Below are 26246 nucleotides of genomic sequence, written 5' to 3' on the forward strand. Positions count from 1 at the left end.
CTACCGCATGGAAATTATTGCTTCATTAATAAGATTTGAAGATGTACAGTAGCTTTGATGTCTACTGCATGGGCATCAGCTGTGATTGACAGTTTTCTCACCTGCTTCTCTCCCTAGCAATATTTCAGTAAGTTTGATGTTTTTGTGTTTAACTTGTGCATTGCTGTTCAAAACATGCCTGTTCGGAACAGGCCAATTTGCTTAGCCTCTGGCTGCTATTTGAACGCATAGAAAAATGAATACAGTTGATGTGAGGTGTGAATGAGTATATATACCAACGACGTGAAAGAAACTAACATTCTGTTATTCACAGATGATATAAATAAAAGGCTTAGTACTCTAATAGTAAATACATGTTCTTTTCTCATTTCAAGTAAAATAAGGGCTGCATTTAAAAATAAAATAATGTGCATCCTAAAATAAAGTGGATCGATCATATTGGACTCTTAGATCAATCCTATTATCTGTGCCTTCAGTTCGGATTTGAGTGGGTGTGTTTGCTCAAAAGATTTGTGCTTTGTCTGTAGTGGAAACACCCTGTTCTCCTTATTTGGAAGGTCCTGGCTCCAAACGGAAAAGATGGCACCGACCATAAGCCACATCTCTGGGCTTCAAACTGGCTCCAGTGCAAACCAATGGGTGACGTCACACTCCTCTACTTTACCCCTAGTCTTGTTTTTTTTCCAAGATAGTCTTGGATCCATTGAAAGTTCCTTATTTAACCTCCCTTATTGATATGTGGTGACTCTGGAATATTAGCGTTCACTCCAAATGCTAATTTTCTTTGGATTGATTTTCACTTCAATTATGTTTTTGTTTTTTTTTCCACAGATGATGCTTAACTTTATTTGATATCCAAGTTCCCATTGAGCCAAAAATCACACACATTTGACACTGATTTTCATATAAAGTTTTATGGAGAAAACATGGAGCAATGTTAGCATTAATTTGGAGTCTTTTTTCTGGTGATCTGATAAGGTCTAAGCTGCCTGCTGTGGCTGGAACCAGAGTTGAAGAAATCACTAAGACTAAACCATACATTAAATATACCATAATACCAGAACAGTGAGTTTAAAGAGGGTAAATGCTGAGGGGAGGTGCAGAGGCAGGTGATAATTCTACTATATGTGGGTTTGTCACTATGGGTGATCCCTTTCACATCACGCATACTCATTTGATCCACTGCTAATATTAAAATATTGATTAGTGCTCTTGATAGTATGTAACATGATAGTAAAAGCATAAATATGTACAAAAGTAGAATGTAATAAAATATTACACTAACTGGATCATATTGCATTGAACTGGCATTTCAATAAGAAGAGATAAATTAGAAATGTATAACAATATGTACTGATGTTAGTGGCAGAAAGCCTTTTGTCGATCAGACTCTATCAATGTGAAACATCTTGATAAAACGTAGGCCCTTTTGAGGATAAGTGATAGGACAGGATCCCCCTGGAGTCTAGGTACTGGTGGTGGTGGAGTAGAGCCAGTAAGGTGGTTGATAGAAACCTTCAGACAAGTCTCCCTGGATATTATGGAGGTTATGGTGGTGATGGGGAGGACGTGGGTTGCACAATAGCAGGTCTGAAAGACAGAATGGCATTTAATATTTAAAGTATGGCATCTAGAGACTTATTGGCTCAGAATATGGGTAGAAATATCATTAGTCAGGTATGGTGATGTTGGAATTGTGAATGAAGGGATTTTTGACTAACCTGCTGCGCCAGATGGTTTGTTACTTAAAACCATCTGAGAAGTCATCCTTGGAAACTGAAAGAGGGCAGGCACTTTCAAAAAATACTTAGCAGGTGATTGGTGAACCATCTGTCTATCACTGTCTTACTTTGCGAGGCAGCTGGATTCATGAGATCACAAGATCATGCAAGAATTCTCATAGAGCATTGATTTGTCCGAAACACTGGTGGTTCAGACAACAAGCGCATAACCTGAAGCCTGACAAGATGGATTCTTGCATGATCTTGTGATATCGCAAATCCAGCTGCCTTGCAAAGTAAATTTTTGACAGCATGGGAAAGTGGATTTGGTGGAGAGAAATAGAATAGGGGGAAATAGCAGTGAAATAAAGGCAGAACGCAAACCAAGGGATCTTCTTTCTTGAACTTTGGCCAAAGCCTCATTTATATATATATATATATATATATATATATACATATATACATGATATAGCAGCGTGTGAGAAAAAGAAAATAAAAACGGCAGAGAAGTACTGCAACTTGAAAACTTATTGTGATACAGAGAAAAAAACAATTTAAATGTGAAAATTTAAATGATGACAAAATCAGGATGAAAAGTCAAATGACTCAAAATGTCTCAGATACAGAATCTGTCATGCTTTGAAGTTCAGAAAACTTTATCCTAGACTTAATCCCAGATAAAAAAAATTGAATCTCTGTTCATCCACAGCATCTAAACAGGGTTAGAGTTCATGTCTACTCTTGAATGTCCACCTACAGTATCACTGTCTATCCATTATGAAATAAGCCTGAATATATGACAATATATGTGATCTTTGGACCAAAAATGGAGGCATAATTCATAAATCATTATAAGTAAATAAGTAAGTAAAGCTTTATTTACATATCGCTTTTTAAAACACAGTTACAAAGTGCTTCACACACAGGAAAATATAAATGTATAAAGCAAAATGAATAGTAACGCTTTATATTAGAGACCAAAACTAAAACTAACCAAAAAATTAGACAGGTATGGAGATCTATAAGAAGGCTTGTCTATAAAGATCGGTTTTTAGAAGCATGTTATGGCTCTCAGCCATACTGTATTTTGTGTGTAATCCTGAACTGTGCAACACTGTTCAAAAGAGAGTGAGGACTCTCTTTTTCCTGTGAGGATCTGTGTTCATTGACAGGTGATGGTTCCAGCCTGGATTGGCTGCCCTCCAGTGCTGCGGCCGCTGCAGATAGGCCAGTTCAAGATACCGGTCTACCTTACGTCCAGGGTTTCCAGGTGACGCTCAGGGTCGGTGTTGGCAGCAGTGCCTTGTCCCTCCTTGTCCTCCCACCTTTGTAACACTTTTTGTTTTTAATGTTGTGATAGGAAGTGTAGGTTGAGTATGATTTCTCGTCTGCTGTAGTTTTGGCGTCATTGTCAGTATGTGTAGCACCTACTTGCTAGTCTGTGTAAGCCTTAGCACATTACTAACGTCTCCTTGCATTGTGTATAGCTCAGGCCTTGTGAATAGTTCACTCTGTAAATAGCTCAAACTTTGTAAATAGATAGACATCTAAACTTTCCTGAGGCAGTAGGGGTGAATTGCCATTTCCTTTTGAGCACAGTTTTTTCCTGTTTCTGTTAGTGTAGAGAATTAGGTTTAGAAAATGTCTTTTGTTCATTCTTTTGTTTCTTTAGGGAGTAGTTAGAAATTGTTTTGGTAAGATAGTTGGTTTTGTTTATTGTTTTGTCCTTATGTTGTGCCCTCATACCCCTAGACCTGGGCGTAACAACTGTGTAAAACAGTCCAAAGATTCAGCGAATCTGATAGATTGAGGAAAATGATTCCAGAGGGTTGGGGCTAAAACTGCAAAGACACAGTCACCTGTTATGCTGTTGGAGAGGGGGATGGATAAAAGGATTGGAGTGGTCAAGAAGTGGAATGAGGAATGAGGAAATCAGAAATGTAACTGGGGCAAGCTTTATACTGTATGTAATCGACAGGATCTTGTAGTTTATTCTGAATTTTATGGGAAGCCAGTGGAGGGATGCAAGAACGGGTAATGTGGGACAGACGGCTAGTTCTAGTTGATAGCCTGTTAGCTGCATTTTCAACCAACTGTTATCAATTTAGAGCAGCTTGACTGAGGCATGTGTAGAGGGAATTAACATAATCTAGACAAGAGAGAATGAAAGTGTGAATTAATAGTTCGAGATCTGTAGAAGACAAAATATATCTGATTTTTGTGATATTTCATAACTGAAGAAAACAGGACTGGACAAGCTTAGTAACATGATGGTCAAAAGTCATATACTGGATTCTCATATGACTTAGCGGTAAGATTCTTAATGGTAGAATTGGTATTTGAGTGAAATGGACCGATAAACCGATCAACTGCAGTGGCAAAGTTATCACGTCCAATTAAAAGAACTTCTGTTTTGTCAAGGTTTAGGTGGAGGAAATTAAGAGGCATCCAATCTTTGGTGGCAGTTAAGCAATCACAGAGTTGATTCAGTTTATTGGATTTGGCAGAGAAATAGATCTGTGTATCATCGCCATAAAAGTGATATGACATGTCCTGAAAGCGGCTGAACAAATGACCCAGCGGAAGCATGTATAACGTGAAGAGGATTGGTCCGAGGATTAACCCCTGAGGGACTCATGAGATGACACGTGATTGTTGATACAAACATTAAAAATATCTATTAGTCAAATAAGAATGAAAGCAATTCAAAACTGTACCAGAAATGTCAACCCAGTTATTCAACGTATCAAGTAAAATGGCTTGCTTGATAGTATCAAAGACAGCAGTTAAATCAAGTAGATGGAATATTCACCTTTGTCTGCATGCATAAGAATATCATTGGTCACTCTTAGTAATGCGGCCTCAGTACTATTCTTGTGGTGAAAGATGGATTGAAATTTGTCAAAGATTTTATGACCCTCAACAAACTTCAGGAGTTGATCTGTAATGACTTTACCAAGGATTTTAGATTTTAAAAAAGGTACCTTGGAGATTGGTCTATAATTTTGTAATTGGGCTGGGCTGAGAGAGGGTTTTTTAAGGAGTGGCTGAACACTGGCAGTTTTAAAATAGTCAGGTACAGACCCAGATGTGAGAGAGGAATTGATAATGGAAATCAGGCTAGGACCTAAAACAAGGAAACTATTAAAGAAGTAGGGTAACTGGCATTTTGATGTGTTGTTATTTAGATAATGTTTCATGTATTGTCAAGTTACGTTTAGTTGGATTTGTATGTTAATTCAGTAACTTATTTGCATGCAAATTATGTTAATGTTATGCTAGATTTATAATGGACTTGAGCTTCTTATGCATATGTGATTTAGGTTAGTAACAGACTAATGTTAGTAATTTAGCTAAACTGTGATAATACCCTAATTAGATTAAATCTGAGCCTGTTGTTATGTTATGTTACATAATGTTATGTAACGTAATCTACAGATTTTGATATGGGGACCATGCAGGCGTTAGGTAGACTAGCCACAGCAGGGCATCAGACAAATGGGATTACAGCCCAGGTGTGGAGTTAATCACAGTAGAGATTGCTTCATTCGTAATTGTGATGCATTATGATGAAGGTTCCCTGTTTAAAGTTTCTCTTAAAAGTTTCTGATCTAGCATCTAGTTTATAAATCTAGCATAACAGCATGCAACGCCAAGGGTGTTCCATGAAAACTAAAAAGCTTCACAATTTAGCATCACAAAAGTGTTTAGATGTAACCTACCAAATTTGAAGTTTCTTTGGTCAAAATGCATAGTAGATTCAAAATGGCTGACTTCCTGTTGGACATAGAGTATGGCCCCAAGTGGCCAGTTTTTTAATTCTGGAGATGTGACATCTGCCTTCCAAGTTTCATACATCTACATCAAATTTAAAGGTAGGGGCTTTGATTTTGAAATATTCTACGGGGCGCCCTCAAGCCATTTTTGCTACACCCATGCCCAAGACCCATATCAGATATCAAGTTATGCCACATTTGATGCAGGTGCAAAGTTTCGTGAGTTTTGGAGCACTGCTAGCACCTCAGAAGTGCTAAAAGTAATTAGGGGGCGCTCTAGAGCCGATGTGCAACGCCCAAGTGTAATTGTGACAATAATTGCAAAACTTACTAATTCAAACATAGGTACAAAGTTTTGTGAGTTTGGGGGCATCATAAAGGCCTTAAACGTGTTTGTAAAATGAAAAATGAGTCATGAAATCGAAAATGGCTGACTTCCTGTTTGGTGAAAAAATTTGAAAAAATGTGTATCATGTCGATAATGATGAGAGCAATGAACCCATCTAATTTCTTGCACATCAAAGAAAATTTGTTCCTAAATGGCCTTGTGTTTGGGGGCGCTATGGAGCCCACTGGTTTGGGTGTTTTCGAGCATCCTAAGCCCCTCAAAAATGTAGTGGTGTACTATGACAATAATAATAATAATGATAATAATAATAATAATAATAATAATAATAATAATAATACAATTTATAATAATACAAATAATACATTTAGTATTAGTAATAAAGTTGTTCTTCATACTACAAGTGTAGCTGGAGTCCTCATCTCTCTAGACTTCTTTCCCTTCTCCATGCACCTTGGAAGTAGGTGAAGTTGTGTCAGAGACCCTTACTCTGCATCCACAGAAGATGGATGGTAAGCCAACTTGGGCATCACTGGAGAGCGCAGTCCATCCCCACTGTCTAGGGCTTGGAAGGGAGCGTTTAACATGACCCTTGCTACTCTTGACCAGGACCCACAGCTCCCAGTTACAGGGACTGGAGCAGGTTTGGACTTTGGTTGAGCCCCAAGGATGGGCCACATGTCATCATTCAGAGCCAGGACATTGGTTGAAAAGATTGGCTCCTCTCTGATGGTGACAGAACTGGACCAGGGAATAGTGGAATTGTTGTGTGCGACAGAGGCTGAGCAATAGGCAGACGGACTGGCACTTCCATTGCAGGAGGAGCCCATTGCAGAGAAATGTTTGGCTTGGGCAGTGGCAACGGTTGAAAACCCCAGGATTAGCTCATCCTTGTTCTTAAAATCCCATTTCAGCCATCTGATGTTGTCTTGCAACAGTGAATATGCTGGCTGACAATGTCCACACACAGCCGTGATGATGTTTAGCTGTTTCAGAGGCTGACTAGCATCCAGGCTAAAAACAAACCTAGCTAAGCTAGCCTGATGAAGGTGCAGTCTCTCACTTGAAAACAAAGTTCACAATCAAGGCTTCAGGAATGAAAAAAAGATGCCATAATTAGAAACCACAGCTGCACATTGGTGACACCAAAGTTCAGCTAAGTGTACTAAGTGTGCTGTGCAGTCCTTAAAAGATAGGTTCACAGTCTGTCTTAAAACAACAGTCAGGCACCCATATGAACATTGAAACAGGTTTTTCTTGTTGTAATTAAATTCTTGCATTATAGCCCCACCTTATATTCCATTTTATGTAATCACTCCTGGTTGTGATAAGTAGCACAAGTTGGCAACGCACTGTAAATGGAACCATGTCCTGCGCTTGCACAGTGGCGTCTGCCTTATACAGAACTACTCTCCAGAAACTGAAATTATGATCACTGATGTTTGTCTTTGGAGCCCTTTCTAAACAAAATAACTGTTTGAAATAGAAACTAATACCCTCATGCTAATGTCTTAAGATTATGTTATACTGCCTTTATAGCCAAAAGCAGATTGTAAGACTTTGTGCTCTCTGCTTTCCATGTGAAAATGTTCCCAACAGGTACCATCAAAGGTGAGCTGTGGGACTTGGTCACTGTAACTTTTACTTCTCATTAGACACAGACAGAGGAGGAAAGTCCTTAAGGAGGAAAGGCAGATAAGGATTCAGCTATCACCTCTTAATTTTCAGAAGACTGAAAAAAAATTCCTTGAGATATGGTAAATTAATTAAGAGAAATCTGTTAGGGTGACGAATATGGGAAGATTGTGACGCATGTGGCTGTATGTACAAATACCAACATTGAACTTTACAAAGGATCTCCCTCAGCCTAGCAAACTGGGAGATGCACATTTACAAATGTTAACTCTGTTTATTGCAATAAAACTCAAAAACAACAGATGCTCTCTGTGAATTCATCTATGATTAAGAGGAAAATTCCCAAGGCAGTGCCCAAACTCTATGTGGCAAAGGACCATGTCACCCAGTGACAGTGGTGTTGCTCATTATGTTTTTTAATAATTTTTGGACAAAAATGAAGGTCTATGGCGCAGAGGAAGACAATACATCAGGGTTTGGATACATACACAGTACCCATAAGTAGGATCAATTCATTGTTGGTTTGCCTCTGCTCATGAGATTTGTTGACAATAAGAAAAATATAGAAAATACTATAAAATAATATGAAATAGTACCAGGCTAGCTTCAAATCTCATTGCGATAGATAGACTTCAGCATGGCTTTAATAAATCCTTTAATGGGGTACTGAAGCCTTTGCTGTTAGCCATTAGAAGATATGTTTCCCAGATCTCACAAATTATCTATGCTATCATGCTGTCATGTTGTTGACAGAAAGTTGTCCACCATCACGATTGTATCTAAGGACAGGCAGGGCTTAGGATCACTTAGTTATCCCATCTCAGAATCAGCAACATTGTGGATTCCATCTTGGTCATGACTGGGAGAGAGAGCTGTTTACTCTTTCAAGAATAATACGTGTTTTGCAGCTCTTCAAATTGTCTCATGCTTACTTTGAGAATTCACTGATCAAGTGCTGCTTGCCAGAACTCTTCAACCTTGGCAACCTTTTAAACTTTAACTTCATCCAGTGTGATTTGGCATCATAGATGGTTGATAGTTTCCTTTAACCTTTAACCATACAACATAAACTCTTACACCCTCTAGAAAATGTTTGTTAAATTCCTATATCCACCAAAATCACATTCTCAAAACATTTGGCATTAATTGGATCTAAACTTTTAGTTTTAATAGTAGGGCTTAAGGTTTGGGATATTAAAGAGGTAGCAAGTAGAAGTGTCATCTCAATATTTCCTTATTGGTCGAGAGGTACCTGAGGAGGCTAAACCATTTCCCACATGGATGCTTAAATTGTGTGGTGAAAACTGAGCAAAAGATGTTTGTCTGGCTGTGAGAGACCAATCCAAATGTAGATGACTCACCTCTGTTTCAAATATGATCTTCCATTTTTTAGGTGTGTGCACCAACTGTGAAAACACAATGTACAGTATATATAATAAATCAGAAAATGCCGGATGGCTCATGCATTATGTGATGCACATTTCAAACATTCCAGCTGGACATGTTTGGGGTTTGGACTAGTAGATAAAATAGAGTTAAACAAAGTTCAGCCACACAATAAGTTTTTGTCAACATGGTACCACTGAATGGTTTGTACAGATAATGTGATTATACACTGACAATTGTTCAAATGTTTAGAGGTCACATGAGCTACACATCATTGGATTACTGTCTGCTGCCACTGCACGTCAATTATGTACTGAAAGATTATTGGTGAATGCATCACTGGCATTCTGTTTATAACCCGTGAGAACATATAACTCCAAAATCTATGTACTTTTCTAAAACAAAAGTGTATTGTAAGATGCATTTGTTTGTTTATTCACTCTATATTATCTATGTATATGGTGTGAACTGTTTGTCATGTCTAATTTGGCATTTAAAAATGTATCTCTGTGGACCTTCACAGGTTACAATTACAGTTGACCATTAACATTTAACTCTCCTACTGTGTTTGGTTCAAATTTGACCTGTTTCCAAGCTTAGATGTGTTAAACATACTTTTACTTTTTCTGATCAAAACAAGGCTTCATTACATCCTCTACAATGGCCTACTGAATACAATAAAACACATTTTGATCATTTTCTTTTTTTTTAGAATGCCTACTAAAAAAATTACATCTGCTGTGTTATGGGTCAAATTTGTGGGATGTTTATGCAAAGAAATACATAGTAAATGTTGCCAAACCATCATGAATACAAAAATTACAACAAAACAAATATAATAGTAATAAAATCTTATAATGAAAGTATAATAATGTTGTGTAATAATATTAAAATTATGTTTCATGCCAAGAAAGTGTATTGACTTGAATTCAATTGTAGAGTGGCAGGCAGAAAATATGATCCTATGCCTGTTTTGTTCATCATAAGCAATGAAATAGATAAATTGTGCCTATTTTAAACTGAAAATAATTTGTACATTGTAAGTTAAATGCAGTCTAAGGTACATAAAATATCAAAATGAGCACATGTATGTATTATAGTTATGGATGAATAATAAGTCATTAAGCAGATAAAACATTTCATATGATAATTAGTGTTTTTTTCAGTGCTAGGTCAAATTTGACCCACAAAAACTAAGGGTGTGAACCCTTTTCAAACACATTAGGAAGATTAAGCTGGTATTTGTTATGGTGAAATATCAGTAAAACACACCCAGCACACCTATCATGGCTAGAAAGGTTATTGTGAAATTCTTCAGTAATGGGCATGTTAGGTTGCTCCTGAGTTTCATTCAAAACTGAGCCAAGAGGTATTTCATGCTATGTCTGTGTTTTGGTGCATCCAAAAGCATGCTGTTAAACTCAGTAGTATCACCCTAACAAACTGGACATGTCACAACATGTCTCAAACAATAATAATTACACAAGGATAATCAAACATAAACATATTCCAATATTATGGAGAGTCTATTTTGTAGATCTTCTTTCTTCATAACTGGAAGTTATCGGACATACAGTCTTTAAAAGAAGAGTGATCTTTACCATCACTCTGAATCAGTAAAGTCTGTAGTCTGTGTATTGTAATGTGTGCAGGGGGACAGGGGGCAAAGTTCAAAAAATCAAAAAAAAAAAATGTCAGTTTGGGCAGATCAGAAGTTCTTCTGCCTCCAGTAGAAGGCAGACTTTGTTGATCGGCCTGTTCAGAAACCCAGTCTTTGTCTTTATCCGCACATGACGAACAAGTCCTTTTTTATCCAGAATGGTCTCAGCAATCTTTCCAGTTATCGCGGCTGTGGCTCAGGAGGTAGAGCAGGTCGTCCACTAATCGGAAGATCGGCGGTTTGATTCCCGGCTCCTCCAGTCCACATGCTGATGTGTCCTTGGGCAAGACACTTAACCCCAAATTGCTCCTGATGGCTCTGCCATCAGTGTATGAATGTGTGTGAATGGTTAGCTTCCTAAGGTTGGGACCTTGCATGGTAACCCCTGTACCCATTCAGCGTATGAATGTGTGTGAATGGGTGAATGTGATTCGTAGTTGCTAGATTTTCCAATTTCTTGACCAGCTTGTCACTAACTATGTTTCTCTGCTGCTTGGTGCTGGCAAGGTAGTGTACAGTACGTTTATCACAGCAGTGGACAGAAGCATGCAGTACCTTAATTGTGCTGTAAACACAAAACAATTGAGCTGAAAGAGGCTAAAAAGCTATACAGTCACTTCCATATTACACACATTGTTTGATTCATTTTTAATGAAAAAAAAATTGATTACTTCATCTTCAAGGTAATGGAAGTATTGTTGTCATGGTGAATATGCTGTGATTCAGGTGAAGAAACTATAACACGGATATGGATAAAGTTAGGGAAAGATTATTAGGTACTGAAAATGTCTGCACTGACTGGAAGCATGAGACATTGACCCTGGCCTCGCTATGACCTGTGTTATAAGAAAATCACACTACTTTCTTTGTATTGGAACAAAATGTTGCCAGTGGACATAATCCAAGCTGCATTACATTTTCTCCTAAATGTTTTAGACAATACAAATTATTTCCATATGAATGTAATTTGTGGGAGTCAAGGTTGCTTACACAGTGCTGGAAAACAATAACCTATCTTGTAGATAGTCTATTGAGAATTTTTTCAACAGTGGGATGACATTTAGATGACATTCATCTTCAAAACAGACTATACATTATAGATACACACATTTCCTATTCATTGTCTGATACTGGAAAGTACAGTTACATAAAAAGTATGTGTTGAAAGAATATGACATTGAGGAAACACCTACTTCATTAAGAGCCCAACTGGGCCCTGTCCATGGTGCTGAGTGTCAGTGTGTAGACACAAGTGCATGTTTTAAAACACTAAATACAACTTACTATGTTTAAATCTTACACACATGTAGAGGACTACTGTGTATACTTATCAACAAATGTACATTTTCAAAGTAACCCTGAGCATACTTTTACTTTGGTGGGAAGTATGTCAGTGAATTGGTGGGAAAAAGTGCATGGGAGATGCAGGACAATAAGTAAGAAGTAGCAGGTTTCCAGGGCAAATCGGGGTGTGAAAACATTATTCCCAAAATGTCCTAAATCGTTTTGATACTGACCAACTTGGAGAGATTCCGGAATCATCATGACCTAATTAAGACCTTACAGCTTTCAGCCTTCAGGGCCTCATTGACTAACAATATGGTGTACCTTGGAGTAAAGCTGCATAAAGTAGCTTAAGTAAGAGAAACACGCCCCATCTTTTGCTCTAATCCCTGATCTGTTGGTCCTGGTTGCATTTGGAGATGAATTTCTTTACTCTCTCTGATTTTCTTAAAATCCCAAATGGTGTTCCAAAATCTTCAGCTTTCCTCCTCAAGCTCATAGTGTCTGCTTTGAAAGTAGACCATGAACTATGTTATTTCAAAACAGCAATGTGATAAGAATTTTTTGTTTTTTTTTACTTTTACCATTTTTACTTTTGGGTAAGAAAATCAAGTGATCTATTTGTGACTCAGTTTTTACACAGATGTACTTGTGCAATTTTTAACCTTTGTAAATCCAGGGTCAGTTTTCTAAAATTAGTTTTTGTGATGTCATTTGTTTGTTATATTAAAATGGTTAATTTGCTCACACAGTATTGATTAGATTATTTGTTCCGAGTTGACAGGCTGAGTTAAGTATTTGCCGCCCTTTACTTCTCCATCCAGAAATCTGAACCTTCATCTCAGAGGTGGCACAGATCTAAGATGAGTCACGTTTCCAATAGATGATAAAACCCAGGGCAGGTAATTCCCTGACAGACTTTCTCTAATACCTCACGTTCGGAACATTGTGGCCGATGGTGCCTCTTCACTTAATGAATGCTCGCATCTGTCGATACAACTCAATCCAGATTAGGATTTGGTAATCCCGTTAGATTTGTGCCAACCATGTTGCAAGGCTAGACAACCATCTTATATTTATATCTGTGCAATTGGAATGTTCTTTGACCGGGTGATGGTCTTGGTGTCAAACTTGGCACATTTCCCAGCCATATGGCTTTCACATATGGTACTCACTGTGTGTGGCCATGTTTTTACCTGCTATATCACAGAAGTGTTGCTACCTTATGGTAATGCTAAATACCTCAATGCACATATCTAATTAAAGTGAACATAACCAGCTGGTGCACATGGTTGGCAGCCAACAAATTTTATCAGTAAATGTGGAGATTTTTATGCAATAGCAAAAATGTAATTTAGAAGAAAATAAAGCTAGAATTGACACTCCTCAACATGAGGCCTGTTTATTTCCAGCCAATGTGGTGAGTTGTTACTATTGTCTTTTATCCAAAATGCATGCTTACTTGTAGTGCTTGAGGTTGGCTGCCAGATAAAATGTTGGAATTTAGACAAAGCAATAAAGATCCCATTAGCTTTTATGTTGTCAGAGCTCCTATAAAATCAAAAGTAAATTTTGCCTAAAGAGATGTTTATGGTCTACAGTTCTCCATACTTTACACCTGAAGGGGTATTAATGTATGAGACATTGCCATGTTTGTCTGACATCAGTTCACCTTTCTGCTGGTTTAGTTTCCAACATTTTGCAGATATAATATAGGTTATGTAAAGGATTAAATCGTCCACATATAGCAAAAAAAATGTGCTTCATACCACCTTTTATATTTGTTTGACAAACAATAACGGTGAAAGAGGGCAGCCTTGGCTTTTTCCATGCTGCAAATGAAATTGTCAAGATATCGTTATCTGTGGGGAGATGTATTTGTGGGGAGTGTTACAATCATTCCAGTGTAAGCTCTTCACCCAAATCTATGCCTTTCAAGCCCATCTTACAAGTAGTCCTTTATACTGGATAATAAGCATTGAATTGAACAAACTGACTAAATGTTTATACATTTTCAGTTTCAAAAATTTCAAAATATAATATAAGAAATATTCAATCCTATGGGGATGAGTATTTGTAAGAGACAAGATTTTCATTTAGATTCAGTGTCACAACATTTCTGGGGAATACCACCATCTGTGATGTGCATCACTAATAAACATCCATAAATGTGCTTAGAAATCAAAGAAAAAAAGACACTCCCTCAACTTCAGAACCTGTCTGACGATCTTGGAACTGATAGCAAATGTGTTGAAAACCAGTGGACAAGGGTGTTTATTAAATTAATACTACTACTACTACTACTACTACTACTTCTAATAATAATAATAATAATGATAATAATAATAATAAAGGTTATTTATAGAGCACTTTTCAAAATCCAAGTTACAAAGAGCTTCACAGCAAAATAAAACAGACAAGTCATAAAAATGATCAGGTTTTGCAAAGAGAACAGACGAAAAAAACAAACAAACAATTTGGTGTTTAAAAAACAATTCTGTGTATGAAAAAGCATTATTAATTATACCACTGATTATGATGTTATATTGATGAGCAATATAACAGATAAAGGCAGCTCAAAGAAATTAAAACTCAGGTAAAATCAGGGAAGGCTCTCTGATAAAAATATGTTTTAAGAGGTCACTGAGTCAGCCGACCTTATTTTCTCAGGCAGATCATTCCAGAGCTTGGTGGCCCTGACTGCAAACATCTCCTTTAGTTTTCAACCGGGTCACTGGAGCAGACAAAAGACCTCTGCCTGAGGATTTCAAAGTACATACCAACAAATACGGTACTAAGAGGTCAGAGATATAGCAGGGAGAGAGGCCATGAAGAGCCTTAAAAGTAATAAGTAAGATCTTAAAATCAATTCTAACACATACTGGGAGCCAGTGTAAAGAGGCTAAAACAGGAGTGATTTGATCATGTCTCCTTGCATTTTTGTATTTTATTCAGGTCTACATTCTCTCCCGCTCACTATGCTCTGCCAATGAAAAGCACCACCACCACAAGAGGGCCTTAAGTCGCTAGCTAGACTCTTCTCCTCTGTAGTTCCTCTGTAGTGGTGGAACGAGTTACCAAGAAAAGACTAAAGACCCAGCTCTTTCGCATACACCTCTGTACTTGATGGACTGAAAGTAAATAAAAAACAAAAAAGACAAAAATTTAAAAAGAAAATCTGCTTCTATGCAATCTATGCACTCAGCGCACCACCTGTTGGCACCTACGTCCTATTGGACTCAAACTTCAGCGTTATGGCACTTACTCATGTTGCTGTCTCCTGACTGGATCCCTGCTTATGTTGTATCAGTTTCTCAGATGTACGTCGCTTTGGATAAAAGCGTCCACTAAATGAAATTGTAAATTGTAAAAGAGACATAGCTGTTCACAGAGACACAAAACCTCCTATTTGACAAATAAGATGAAAACCATTCTAAAGGTGTACCAGATATCCCCACTCAATGCCTCAGTCTGTCAAACAGGATGCTCTGATCAATCATGTATAAGGCTGCGTGAAGGTCCAGGAGCACAAGGACTGAGCACATGCCATCATCAGCAGCCACTAAAAGGTTGTTGGTAACCTTGAGCAGTGCTGTGATACTTCTGGAAACTAGACTGAAATTTGTCAAAATATTATTTTCCAGTGCTGAGAGAAATTGCTTAGACACCACTTTTTCTAAAATTTTTGATATAAAAGGCAACTTGGAAATTGGTTGATAGTTTTGAGAGAGGGAGGGATCCAGCCCATTTTTTAAACAGTGGGTTTTCACATGCTGTTTTAAAATAATCAGGGACACAAACAAGGAACTGTTAAAAACAGAAAGCGAACAGGGACTGACAGATTCCATTACTTTTAGTAAAAACTTTGTTGGTATTACATCAAGAGGACTTGAAGACACTTATGATACTGTTTCTAAAAGTTCAGACAAGGTAATGGGATACAACTGGTTCAAACTATCTTGTTGTGGGTGAGGGACATCACAATCATTAAATTTATGATTTCCTTTTTAACAGGAACAACAAATACTACTCAGTGCTTACAGTACATCACTTGCATGGAATCAATTTGACCCTAAGCATAAAGGGCCTGGGAATATCAGTGTTTGCATATTTGTTCCTTCCACAGTTTGTCTTCATACTATGAAAGCACATGGAATTTACAGATAGACAGCAAATAGCACAGGGGATTAAACCTACGACCTTTGTTGTGAGATGACATGCTTGATCAGAAGACAAAGCCCTTTTGATCACCCATAATTTCTTAAACTGTCTGAGAAAAAACCCCTGAGACATCTTTGCTGTTGGATATATGATCATAATCCCCAAAAGTATGAGATTTTCAGTGAGAGATGAAGATAAAGCCAAAACATCAGCCAAACATAAACTTCAAAGCTTGTATTTAAAGTAAAGAATTTAGAAATGTCAAAACATGTGGACACATATACTTATGCATACATGTGTAAACACGCATACATATTAAAGGATGGGTTTAAAATTTTTTTAAATCTGTCTTAAAACAATAGGCAGGTGCCCAAATAAACATTTAAACAAGTTTTCTTACTGTGATCATTTCTCCTGTTAATACTGACCATCAGAAGATCCTTACATAATGCACTTACAGTGTAAGTGATGGGGGCCAAAATTCACAAGCCTCCTTCTGTGCAAAATTGTATTTAAAAGTTTATCTGAAGTTAATATGAAGCTTCAGCCATCCAAATTAGTCAAATCAAGTAGATATCTTTCAACATTATCATCTTTAAATCTCTCTTTTTGTTACTATACTATTCAAGCATTGAATAGTTGTTGTTTTTTGTACCTCTGTGCTGGCGACATGTTTTCAGGTCCCATTCACATGAATAGAATATCTCAGGAATGCCTTGAGGGAATTTCTTCAAATTTGGCACAAACGTCCACTTGGACTCAAGGATGAACTGATTAGAATTTGGTCAAGGTCACTGTGACCTCACAAAACACATTTTGGCCATAATTCAAGAATGCATACGCTAATTATGACAAAATTTCACACAAATGTCTAATAGGATAAAATGATGAAGTGAAGACATTTTATTCATAAACGGTCAAAGGTCAACTTCACTGTGACATCATAATGTTCTGCAAAAAACCTTTTCTGGCCATTATTCAACGCCATAACTCAGGAACAGAAAGGGAGATTGTGACCATATTTCACCTTTGGTTGAATACTGAATTGGTGACACTAATCTTGGGTGTCCACCCATAAACTGTAGCAACTGTAGATCCTCTATGCTGCCAGGTTGAAGATGTGTGTGAAGTATCCACATTTTAGAATTTGTAGCATCTTTGCAGCAACATCCATATATGTTCAAGTTCAAGTGCAATACATTAAACCCAGTGGTCCTTAGGGCTGGCTTTTTGTTAGTAGCTTCTAAACAGGTGTAGAAAGTATTTAGTGTGTCTGGCAGGGAGCTATCATCATCTGTGTACTCATCAGGGCTATTCCACTTGTAGTTAGAAATTGTTTGAATTCCCTGCTGAAAGTGTTCTTGTATTCTTGTATTTACTCAACAGACATACAAATTCTTATTGATCCAAAAGCCTGTTTTCATATAGAAAAGGCTTTGCAATTATTGTTAGCTCACAACATGCTATCACATATCCACAGCATTCACTACCAACAACAACCAGACTACAGGAGTGAAAGGAGACAAATGAGTAGACATAGCCTACGCTATCTTAGAATATATCAACTTAATACAATCCACTCTTGATTTAAAAATAGTTAATAGTAAAGGTAGTTTATTCATGAACACTTACTGTAACACTTTAATTTTCTAAAATTAAAAGTGTAATAAAAACAAAAACAGGATTTTTAAGCCTCTTTCACCTTTTATTTGAATACAAATACAAATACAAATAATTTTGCTGCCTCAACAAATACAAATACAAATACTGGGCTCTCTGCACATCCCTACTAACCACACTTGGTTCTTGGTCCTCTTCCAAAAGAAATAGGGTGCAGCTCATCTGAGAGTGAGAGTGAAATTGCACCCACTATGGAAAATGATTCCAATTAGGTGGCAGGATGCTGATATCTAATAGACATCGGCTCCTTGTTCTTAAGGAGATGAACATAAAAGAATGAGAGAATAAATTAGTCTGGGGTGACATTTATATTTTTTGGTACTATCATTGTGATTGATATTTCTGTTTATACACTCCCTCAATTTACTTTTATTCCTCACCACTTATATTAACATTATGAGCTTAAAATGATAATGACATAATTACTATAATTTGTCTGTGTAACCCTCTGAAAGGAAGATGAATGATTTCACTGGGTGTCAGTAGAGGTGTGCTCACCTATAAAGGATGAAGGAATTCAAGTAGACAGGGATAAACATTATGGTTGTTGAATGAAATCAAACAATGCCACTACTTCATCTTCAAACTTAATTTCCAAATAAATAAAAGTGCTTTAGCACACCATACAAGAATTGTATTCTTATTCTACACCGTAATTAGCACTTTTCCTGCAATGTGAGTTTTGTGGTATCTACAATCCCTATTTAGTTGAAAATTCAAAGCCATGTTTGTTCTTTTTCTGTCAGTGTTTCCATTTTGTTCAGATTTTATGTGGATTTTTGGAAAAGGAGATTAAAATCAAATTAAGTCTCAGATATTTACAAGTGATTGAAAATCCCTTTCATTCTTGAAAGAGTCCCTTAAATGTTAAAGATTAAAGGATTAACAAGATGAACAACAGCAACAACAACAACAACAACAACAACAACAACAACAACAACAACATAGGATTAACAGCCCTCTTCCTTTAGTTAATTTAACTGCTTAACGTATACTGTATGACACTCATAGAAAACATGTAAATGCAATTACAAACCTGTGGAAAAGTAAATAAGTAAGAAACCAGAGTAGTACATACATATTTTTAAAATAAAAAGGATCAAATGACTCAAATCATTGTGTAATGTGAAATGGGTTGCTCATAGTGACACAGCCACAGAGAATTATCACCCACCCAACGCTTCAGTTCCGCTCAGCTATGAAGTTTTACAGCATTTTCCACTGTGTAACTTTCCGGTTTTGGTTCACACTCATCGCTCTTATAGCATCGTTTTTGGCTGCAGCAGGCAGAACTTACATTGGCTCTGTATCAGCTGGATGTTTAAACAGGCAAGAGAATGCTAACATGTTCGTCATAACGACTTAAACTTGTTCATAGCTTGTTCCCGCAGCCCTCAAGTGCTGTAAAAATATTATTTCAGGTATTATTTCAGGTGTTACAAAAAAAGGAGCTAATCCAACATCTCAAGTTAAAATAAGTGTGAGAAATATGACGGAAGTCTTTATTAAGTGTAGAATTTATTTAACAACAACCCTTTATTGTCACAGTTTAGGACAGATTCAAAATTATAGTACAAAAATTAGTAAAATTACATATATATTCTTAAATGTAAAAGCATCATATTTAACAAATTTACCTTTATACAGTGACAAAAGACAAAATGAAATGTATAAAGCAGTAACCGTAACAACGTTAATTAAAATTTTAAAAAGTTATTTTAAAGACATCACATAATTACATTAATTATGTGTTTTATGTAAGTTACTGTTATTGATGAGGTAGTAATGATCCTACTGAAAACATTTGAGTTACAGCACATTCATAACACCTGAACAGTGGCTTCAGAGCAACAAATATTGACTCAGTCTTTACTCCAATGTGATGTCCAAAAAGGATGGGTGGTGGTACTGTACATACTGAAAATCTCAAAAAGATTTGCACACATCCAAGATATATTTAAGAAATACCCTTTCCAAAAGAATCACAAAATGTTTCACTGTCTGAATCTATATTCTTTTCAATAAATTAGTATCTAATTCATGTGTTTTCAAGTTCTTTCTGAGGATTGATGATTCCTCCTAATTGTATCATGCTGCTCTTTGCTTGTTCAGGCACTACAAATGTTTTATTAACCTATATAAGGACAAAAGAACTTAACTTGGAGTGCTAAAGAAGATAAGGTTAGGATTATATAATATTTATGTAATAGAACATCATTCACTGTGGATTCTTATGTTTTTTTTTCCCTCAGAGTCATATGTTACTCATAATAAAGAGGGCCAGGCTGGTCCCACATCAGTACCTTTATGTCTGCAGTGGGCAGTACAGTCTGAATGATGGTTTCAGAAGGTTAAAGCCAGTGCTGGCAACCCCAGGCTGCATAAAGATGTCATGTAGACTACCCTATAAATGTAAACAATAGCTAGTTATATTTCCATTAAATATCTCAAGTTTTAGAGTTTAATTTTTTTAGTAGCCAATCAACAAACTTGCATATTTTTGGACTGTGGGGGGATCACATCACAGTGAGGGTTTTATAACAAAAAGAATGTAGAAGCAATTAAACAACATAATCTCATGTAAATTTTTGTGCCAATAATGTTTTAGTGAGTTTAAACAAATTATATAATTTCTGTTTCATATTTTCATGTTTTTTACTACTGTTTGGCTTTATAGGGCTAATAGGCCAGCATCAATGCTACCGGGTAAGTTAACATTTCATTACTTGAATGACCCCTAGTGGTTAGTCTTATAAGAAGGGAGGAAGGGCAGGTACTGGAAACATCTAAACCGTTTCAAAACACCGTTGCAGAAAGGGATGTCATAGCACGACTGGTCACACATGTTTTTGCTTTCTTCTTGCACCTTGTCTTGCCAGTTCTTGATGCCTCTCTCTTTGTCAGTGCCTAAAAAAGAAAAGACAAGGTTAGCTGAGAGTGATGTTAGAGCTTGTTTTGTTGTTTATTGTTATTAACAGTAAGTGTTTTGTCAAACCTGGAATGGTGTTGTCCAGGATAAACCCAAAGAACCCTCCGATGAACATGTGTGTGGTGAAGAGCACTACAATCACTTGGTCCAGTTCTTTTATTCCTTCAAACACAAGAGAGAATAAACAAATGTCATTTGTAACCCTTCAGTAGCTTGTGAAATAACAATGTGACAACTACAATCTTAAAGGGAGATTCTCTTTGCTCTTGCCTCCTCCACACGGAGGTGAGAGGTCCTCAAACCAAAACCAACAGCAACTGGGGACTGACAGTAAATCCTGTAGGACAGGATAACAGGCAGTCCACACACGGTCCAGCTCCTAACCGTCTGTTGGATGGATCTCATACTTGCTTTCTTGCCCAGATGACCCACATCTATGTGTGATGAACTCTTTGAGCCATATACATTAAATTTCAACTCTATCCACATGTCCAAAAACTAAATTGTCAATATCACAGGCACAGAACTTTTTGTATAACTTCAGTGAACAAAAAATACGATTTAGTGCAAATACAATTTTTTCAACCAGTCTTAAAGGAGGTTAAAAAAAATCACTTTTTACCAAAATTGCAAAAAATATAGTCTTGCTAGTCTTATCTAGCATATAGATAGTTTTGGTTTCATATGCTTTTGACATTTCTCTCTGTGATTTCTGCTGCCACACCAAGGCAATGGAAGTGAATGCAATTTTGTTAATGGTGCTCTTGTTAACCCTTATTTAAGGTTAAAGTCCTCCTCTGCTAAAACTTTTGGTTGTGTTGAGTCAGTGTGTACATATGCAAAGACAATGTCGAACTCTGTAGTTTTCTCTGGGCCCCTGCTAAATATGACCAGTGATGATATATATAGCCTCATGTTATCATCACAACCGCTGGCTGTTGAGGTGGTGTCCAGCAAATGATGTGGGCTTTACAGATAATTGGCAGACTTTCTGAGGAAGACCTGGTCTGACTAGGAGAGATGGCGTACATCCCACTTTGGAATGTGGGATGTATGTCATCTTTCTGGAGCTGTTCTCATATCTAGAAACATGGCTGAGTTTATTAGTAGACCAAAACCATGACAACCCAGAGTTGAGACCAAGAGGCAGAGCTGCAGTCCTACACACTTATCTGTGCTTCCATTAGAGCAGTTACCCACCCAAAACCACATAGAAACTGTGTCTGTCCCCCAACCACTTAAATCAATTAAATCTAAAGTAAACAGAAGAGGAGTTATACATAAAAATCTAATAAAAATTAACATCACCACTGCAATAGTACAACAAAATAGGAGAATTAAATATGGACTCAAACATTAGTTCTCTGTCATCTAAAGCTGTATTAGATAACCATCTAATATAAGATTATTACATTGACTCAGTCAATATGAGTCAATATTTTGTCTTGCTGAAACCTTGCTGTGTCATGAAGAATATGTTGGCCTAAATGAATCCACTTCCTGTTAATACTCACATTTCTGGAGCCACCAGCCAAGTAGGTGGAGTTGCAGCCATTTTCAACTCAAGCCTAATAATCAACCCTAGACCTAAACTTAATTATACCTTATTTGAAAGCTTTGTTCTTAGTCTTTCACACTCAACCTGGAAAACATTACAGCCAGTTCTATCTCTTATACTGTACCGTCCTCCTGGCCTGTACTCTGAGTTTTCATGAAACTTAGTCCTTAATACAGATAAAGTAATTATAATAGGTGACTTTAATATTCATGTGGATAGTGATAGCCTGAGCACTGTGTTTATGTAATTATTGGACTCAAATGGCTTCTCTCATAGTTTAAATAAACCCACTCACTGTTTTACCAGCACCCTTGACCTGGTTCTGACTCATGGCATTGAAATTGAACATTTAATAGTCTTTCCACATAATCCTATTTTACCAGACCATTACTTAATAACTTGAATTCCTATTACTGGACTACACGCCATTAGACAAAAATGTTCTCAGTAGATGTCTATGTGGTAGTGCTGTAGCTAAATTTAAGGAAGCGATTCCATCAGAATTTAATTCAATGTCATGTCTCAATACAACAGAGGACTCTTATGCTAACTTTAGTCCCACCTAAATTGATCTTGTTGATATTGCCTCATGCTTATGGCGAATGACACTCCATTTCCCCTTTAAAAAAAGAAGATGATAAAACAAAAGAGGTTAGCTCCATGGTATAACTCCCAAACCCGCAAATTAAAGCAAACATCGTAAAAACTTGAAAGGATATACGTTCTGCAAAACTGGAAGAATCTCGCTTAGTCTGGCAAGATAGTCTTAAAATATACAGGAAGGCCCTCTGTAATGCCAGAGCTGTCTATTACTCATCATTAATAGAGGAAACAGCCCTAGGTTCCTCTTCAGCACTTTGGCCAGGCTGACAAAGAGCTATAAATCTGTTAATCCATGTATTCATATAGCTCTCAGTAGTAGCGACTTCTTGAGCTTCTTTGATGATAAATTTCTAACTATTAGAGACAAAATTCATTACCTCCTGCCCTCAACCAGCACTGATTTATACTCAGACACAGGAACCTTAGAAACTTTAAAATCTGATATAGTCTATATATATATCAGATTTTATATATCATATATATATATATATATATATATATATATATATATATATATATATATATATATATATATATATATATATATATATATATATATTATATATATATATATATATATATATATATATATATATGATATATAAAATCTGATATATATATAGACTTTTAATCTTTAATGCTGTTGAAATTTTAACTTTAAGACTGTTAACATGTCACTTTAATAAGTACGCCAAGGGCATGTGCGAAAATATTTAGTTGTTACTTAGAGTTATGCTGTAACTTACCTCTGTGGTGCAACTGCTTTCTGATCTGTGCAGCTCTTTGGTAATTTACTCTTACCCTTTGGTAATTTTGATATCTTGACAACACCGTAGTACAGATTCACTGTAAACAGTAAGCTTTACGGTATATTCAGTGAGTGATAATGGTGGTGGGGTGGCGTGTGTGTGTGCTACCCAAGATCCTTGAGAAAGCAGTTGCCAATAAGTTGTGTGACTTTCTACATAATAATAGTTTATTTGCTGACTTTCAGTCAGGAGTGCATCATGGCACAGACACAGCACTTGTGAAAGTTACAAATGACCTCCTTTGCAGCGGACAAAGGACTTCTCCCTTGTCCCTTGTACTTGTCTTGTTAGATCTTAATGCTGCATCTGACACCACTGACCATCACATCCTATTACAGAGACTGGAACATTTAATTGGCATTAAAGGAACCGCATTAAGCTGGTTTAAGTCCTATTTATCAGATCGATTTCAATTTGTACACGTTATCCTCCATGCACGCAAAAATTAGACACGGAAGTCCACAAGGTTCTGTCTTTGGACCAATACTATTCACTTTATATATGCTACCTCCAGGTAATATTATTAGGAAACACTCCATACATTTTCATTGTTATGCAGATGATGCCCAGTTACATTTATCAATGAAGCCAGATGAAATCAATCAGTTAACTAAATTCCAAGCATGCCTTAAGGACATAAAGACCTGGATGACCTGAAATTTTCTGCTACTAAACTTATCTCAGACAAAACTGAAGTTATCATGCTTGGCCCTAAACACCTCAGAAATACATTATCTAATGACATAGCTACTCTAGATGGCATTGCCCTGGCCTCCAGCACCACCTTAAGGAATCTGGGAGTTTTCTTTGATCAGGATATGTCCTTTAACTCCCACATAATACAAATTTCAAGGACTGCCTTTTTTCACATACATAACATTACAAAAATCAGGCACATCCTGTCTCAAAAAGATGCAGAAAAACTAGTCCACACATTTGTTACTTCTAGGCTGGATTATTGCAATTCCTTATGATCAAGCTGCCCCACCAAGTCTGTAAAGACCCTAAAGAACCATCTTCTAGTTTGGGTCTGGGAGGCAGACACCCTGTTTACGTTTAAGAATTAAAACTTTCCTTATTGATAATACTTATAGTTAGGTTCGGCCCAGGCTTGCCTTAGACCAGCCCCTAGTTATGCTGCTATAGGCCTAGACTGCAGGGGGGCTTCTGATGATGCATTAAGCTCCTCTCTCCTTCTTTACCTCTGTCCACATTCATGCCCCTTTAATGCATTTTACCAACTTGGCATCTTCCCTGGAATTTTGTGCTTTCTCATCTTGCAGGTGACCTTCGGTTGCAGACAACCTGCTGCCTGTGGCTATGGACTGCCTGCTGTCCCCTTGCTCCAGCTTGACGCCCATTGGTACTACTATTATTATTAGTCGTATTTGCCCACTGCTACCACTATTATTATCAGTCATATTACTATTATTATTGTTGTTGTTATTGTTAGAATTAAATCTATGTTATTCCTAGGGCACATAGGCTGGGTGTTGCTCACACCATTAATATATTACTTATAGAAAAAAATTCAACAGTGTTGTATCTTTCCAGAAACAGTATCTCATTTATTCTTGATAATCCACAAACCTCAGTGTGAACAGTCTTCTTTGGAATAGAATTTTTAAAATATAACTTTTAATTTCTTTAAGCAATACAAACTAAATTTAATTCACCTACATTGTATTGGTGTAGGCCATAATCTCAGATCTGACCAAGTAAAATTAAAACTATCTATGTGCCTGGATACCTCTAGGGTTAGGGGAGAAAATATTTGATTATTTAACTTAATTACTGTGTATATGCTGGAATTTAGTCTTTAACATAAGTATTTACAACACTTTTGAATTGACGTGAAAGATCAGAAATAGATAAGAGTAATATACAAAGAGCAAATTTTGGTTGTGGTTTGCATTGAGCTCTCCTAAAGGCCACATGGCAGGCCTGGCAGAGTTAAGGAGACGGAATAATGGAAAGCAATAAGTTAGCAGAGTTCTGTAAAGTCTGCAGGTCCATAGATGTCCAGATATTTGGACTCAGGAAGGTTGCTTGGTGGCTGAGGGGCAGTCTCTGTAATCACTAGACCACTGTGGCACTCCAATTTCCTGAATCAGAGTTGGCCTTTCATGTGGCATGTGCTACCACCAGCATATGAGTGTAATACAGAGCGCCATTGAATATGTGAATGCCTGCATGTCCAATGCCCTGCTCTCATAATGCCCTTCTGGCAATAAACTGCTTAATGAAGTTGTATCGAATTGAATCAAGAATTGCAAACAGCGTTGACGTAGTTTGACTCTGAACACACTCTTGTTCAAAGAACATACACAGACACACACAGACACACACACACACACATCTTCTGCCCAAAGAGGCAGCAGTCAAAAGTTCAAGGCACCCGTTGAATTGGTTTTGAGTCCCATAGCATGTACATCTAAAGATGTCTGGGTGGGCAGCAGTTTGTTTACAAAGAGCACTGTCAGGCCTCCTCTTGTGAGGAGCTATCAGCTGGGTGTTGAGGCTGAGGAAAGACTGTGGAGCAAGAGTGCTATCTGAGCTGGGCAGATTACAGCCAGTGACATGGACGCTAGCCAAGAGGATTGGGAGGTAAGCAGCCTAGACCTGAGAAAACCAGACAAGCCCTCATGCCCAGTGTTAAACTCTGGATTAGAACTTTCCTGGGAGACACTCGCATCAC

The 26246-nt window shown here is 37.1% G+C and overlaps 1 protein-coding gene and 1 long non-coding RNA gene across 2 annotated transcripts in view; one reads left to right on the forward strand and one right to left on the reverse strand.

Moving 5' to 3' along the window:
* The first annotated feature begins 324 nt into the window (after nt 1-324).
* On the forward strand, nt 325-17595 carry LOC122986231. Its single transcript, XR_006404268.1, has 4 exons — nt 325-526; nt 6229-6230; nt 7014-7019; nt 17583-17595. It is a non-coding gene; the product is annotated as an uncharacterized LOC122986231 (long non-coding RNA).
* A 2300-nt stretch (nt 17596-19895) lies between these two features.
* Nucleotides 19896-26246, reverse strand: part of si:dkey-106n21.1 (solute carrier family 23 member 2) — a 59826-nt gene continuing 53475 nt past the window's right edge. The window contains exons 11-12 of the mRNA XM_044357880.1: nt 20645-20740; nt 19896-20556 (exon numbers count right to left, since the gene is read on the reverse strand). Coding sequence (XP_044213815.1) covers nt 20387-20556; nt 20645-20740 — 266 coding nt within the window. The 3' untranslated portion in view covers nt 19896-20386. The remainder of the gene's footprint in view (nt 20557-20644; nt 20741-26246) is intronic.

Source organism: Thunnus albacares, chromosome 7 (assembly GCF_914725855.1).
Source record: "Thunnus albacares chromosome 7, fThuAlb1.1, whole genome shotgun sequence".
NCBI classification, from domain to species: domain Eukaryota; kingdom Metazoa; phylum Chordata; class Actinopteri; order Scombriformes; family Scombridae; genus Thunnus; species Thunnus albacares.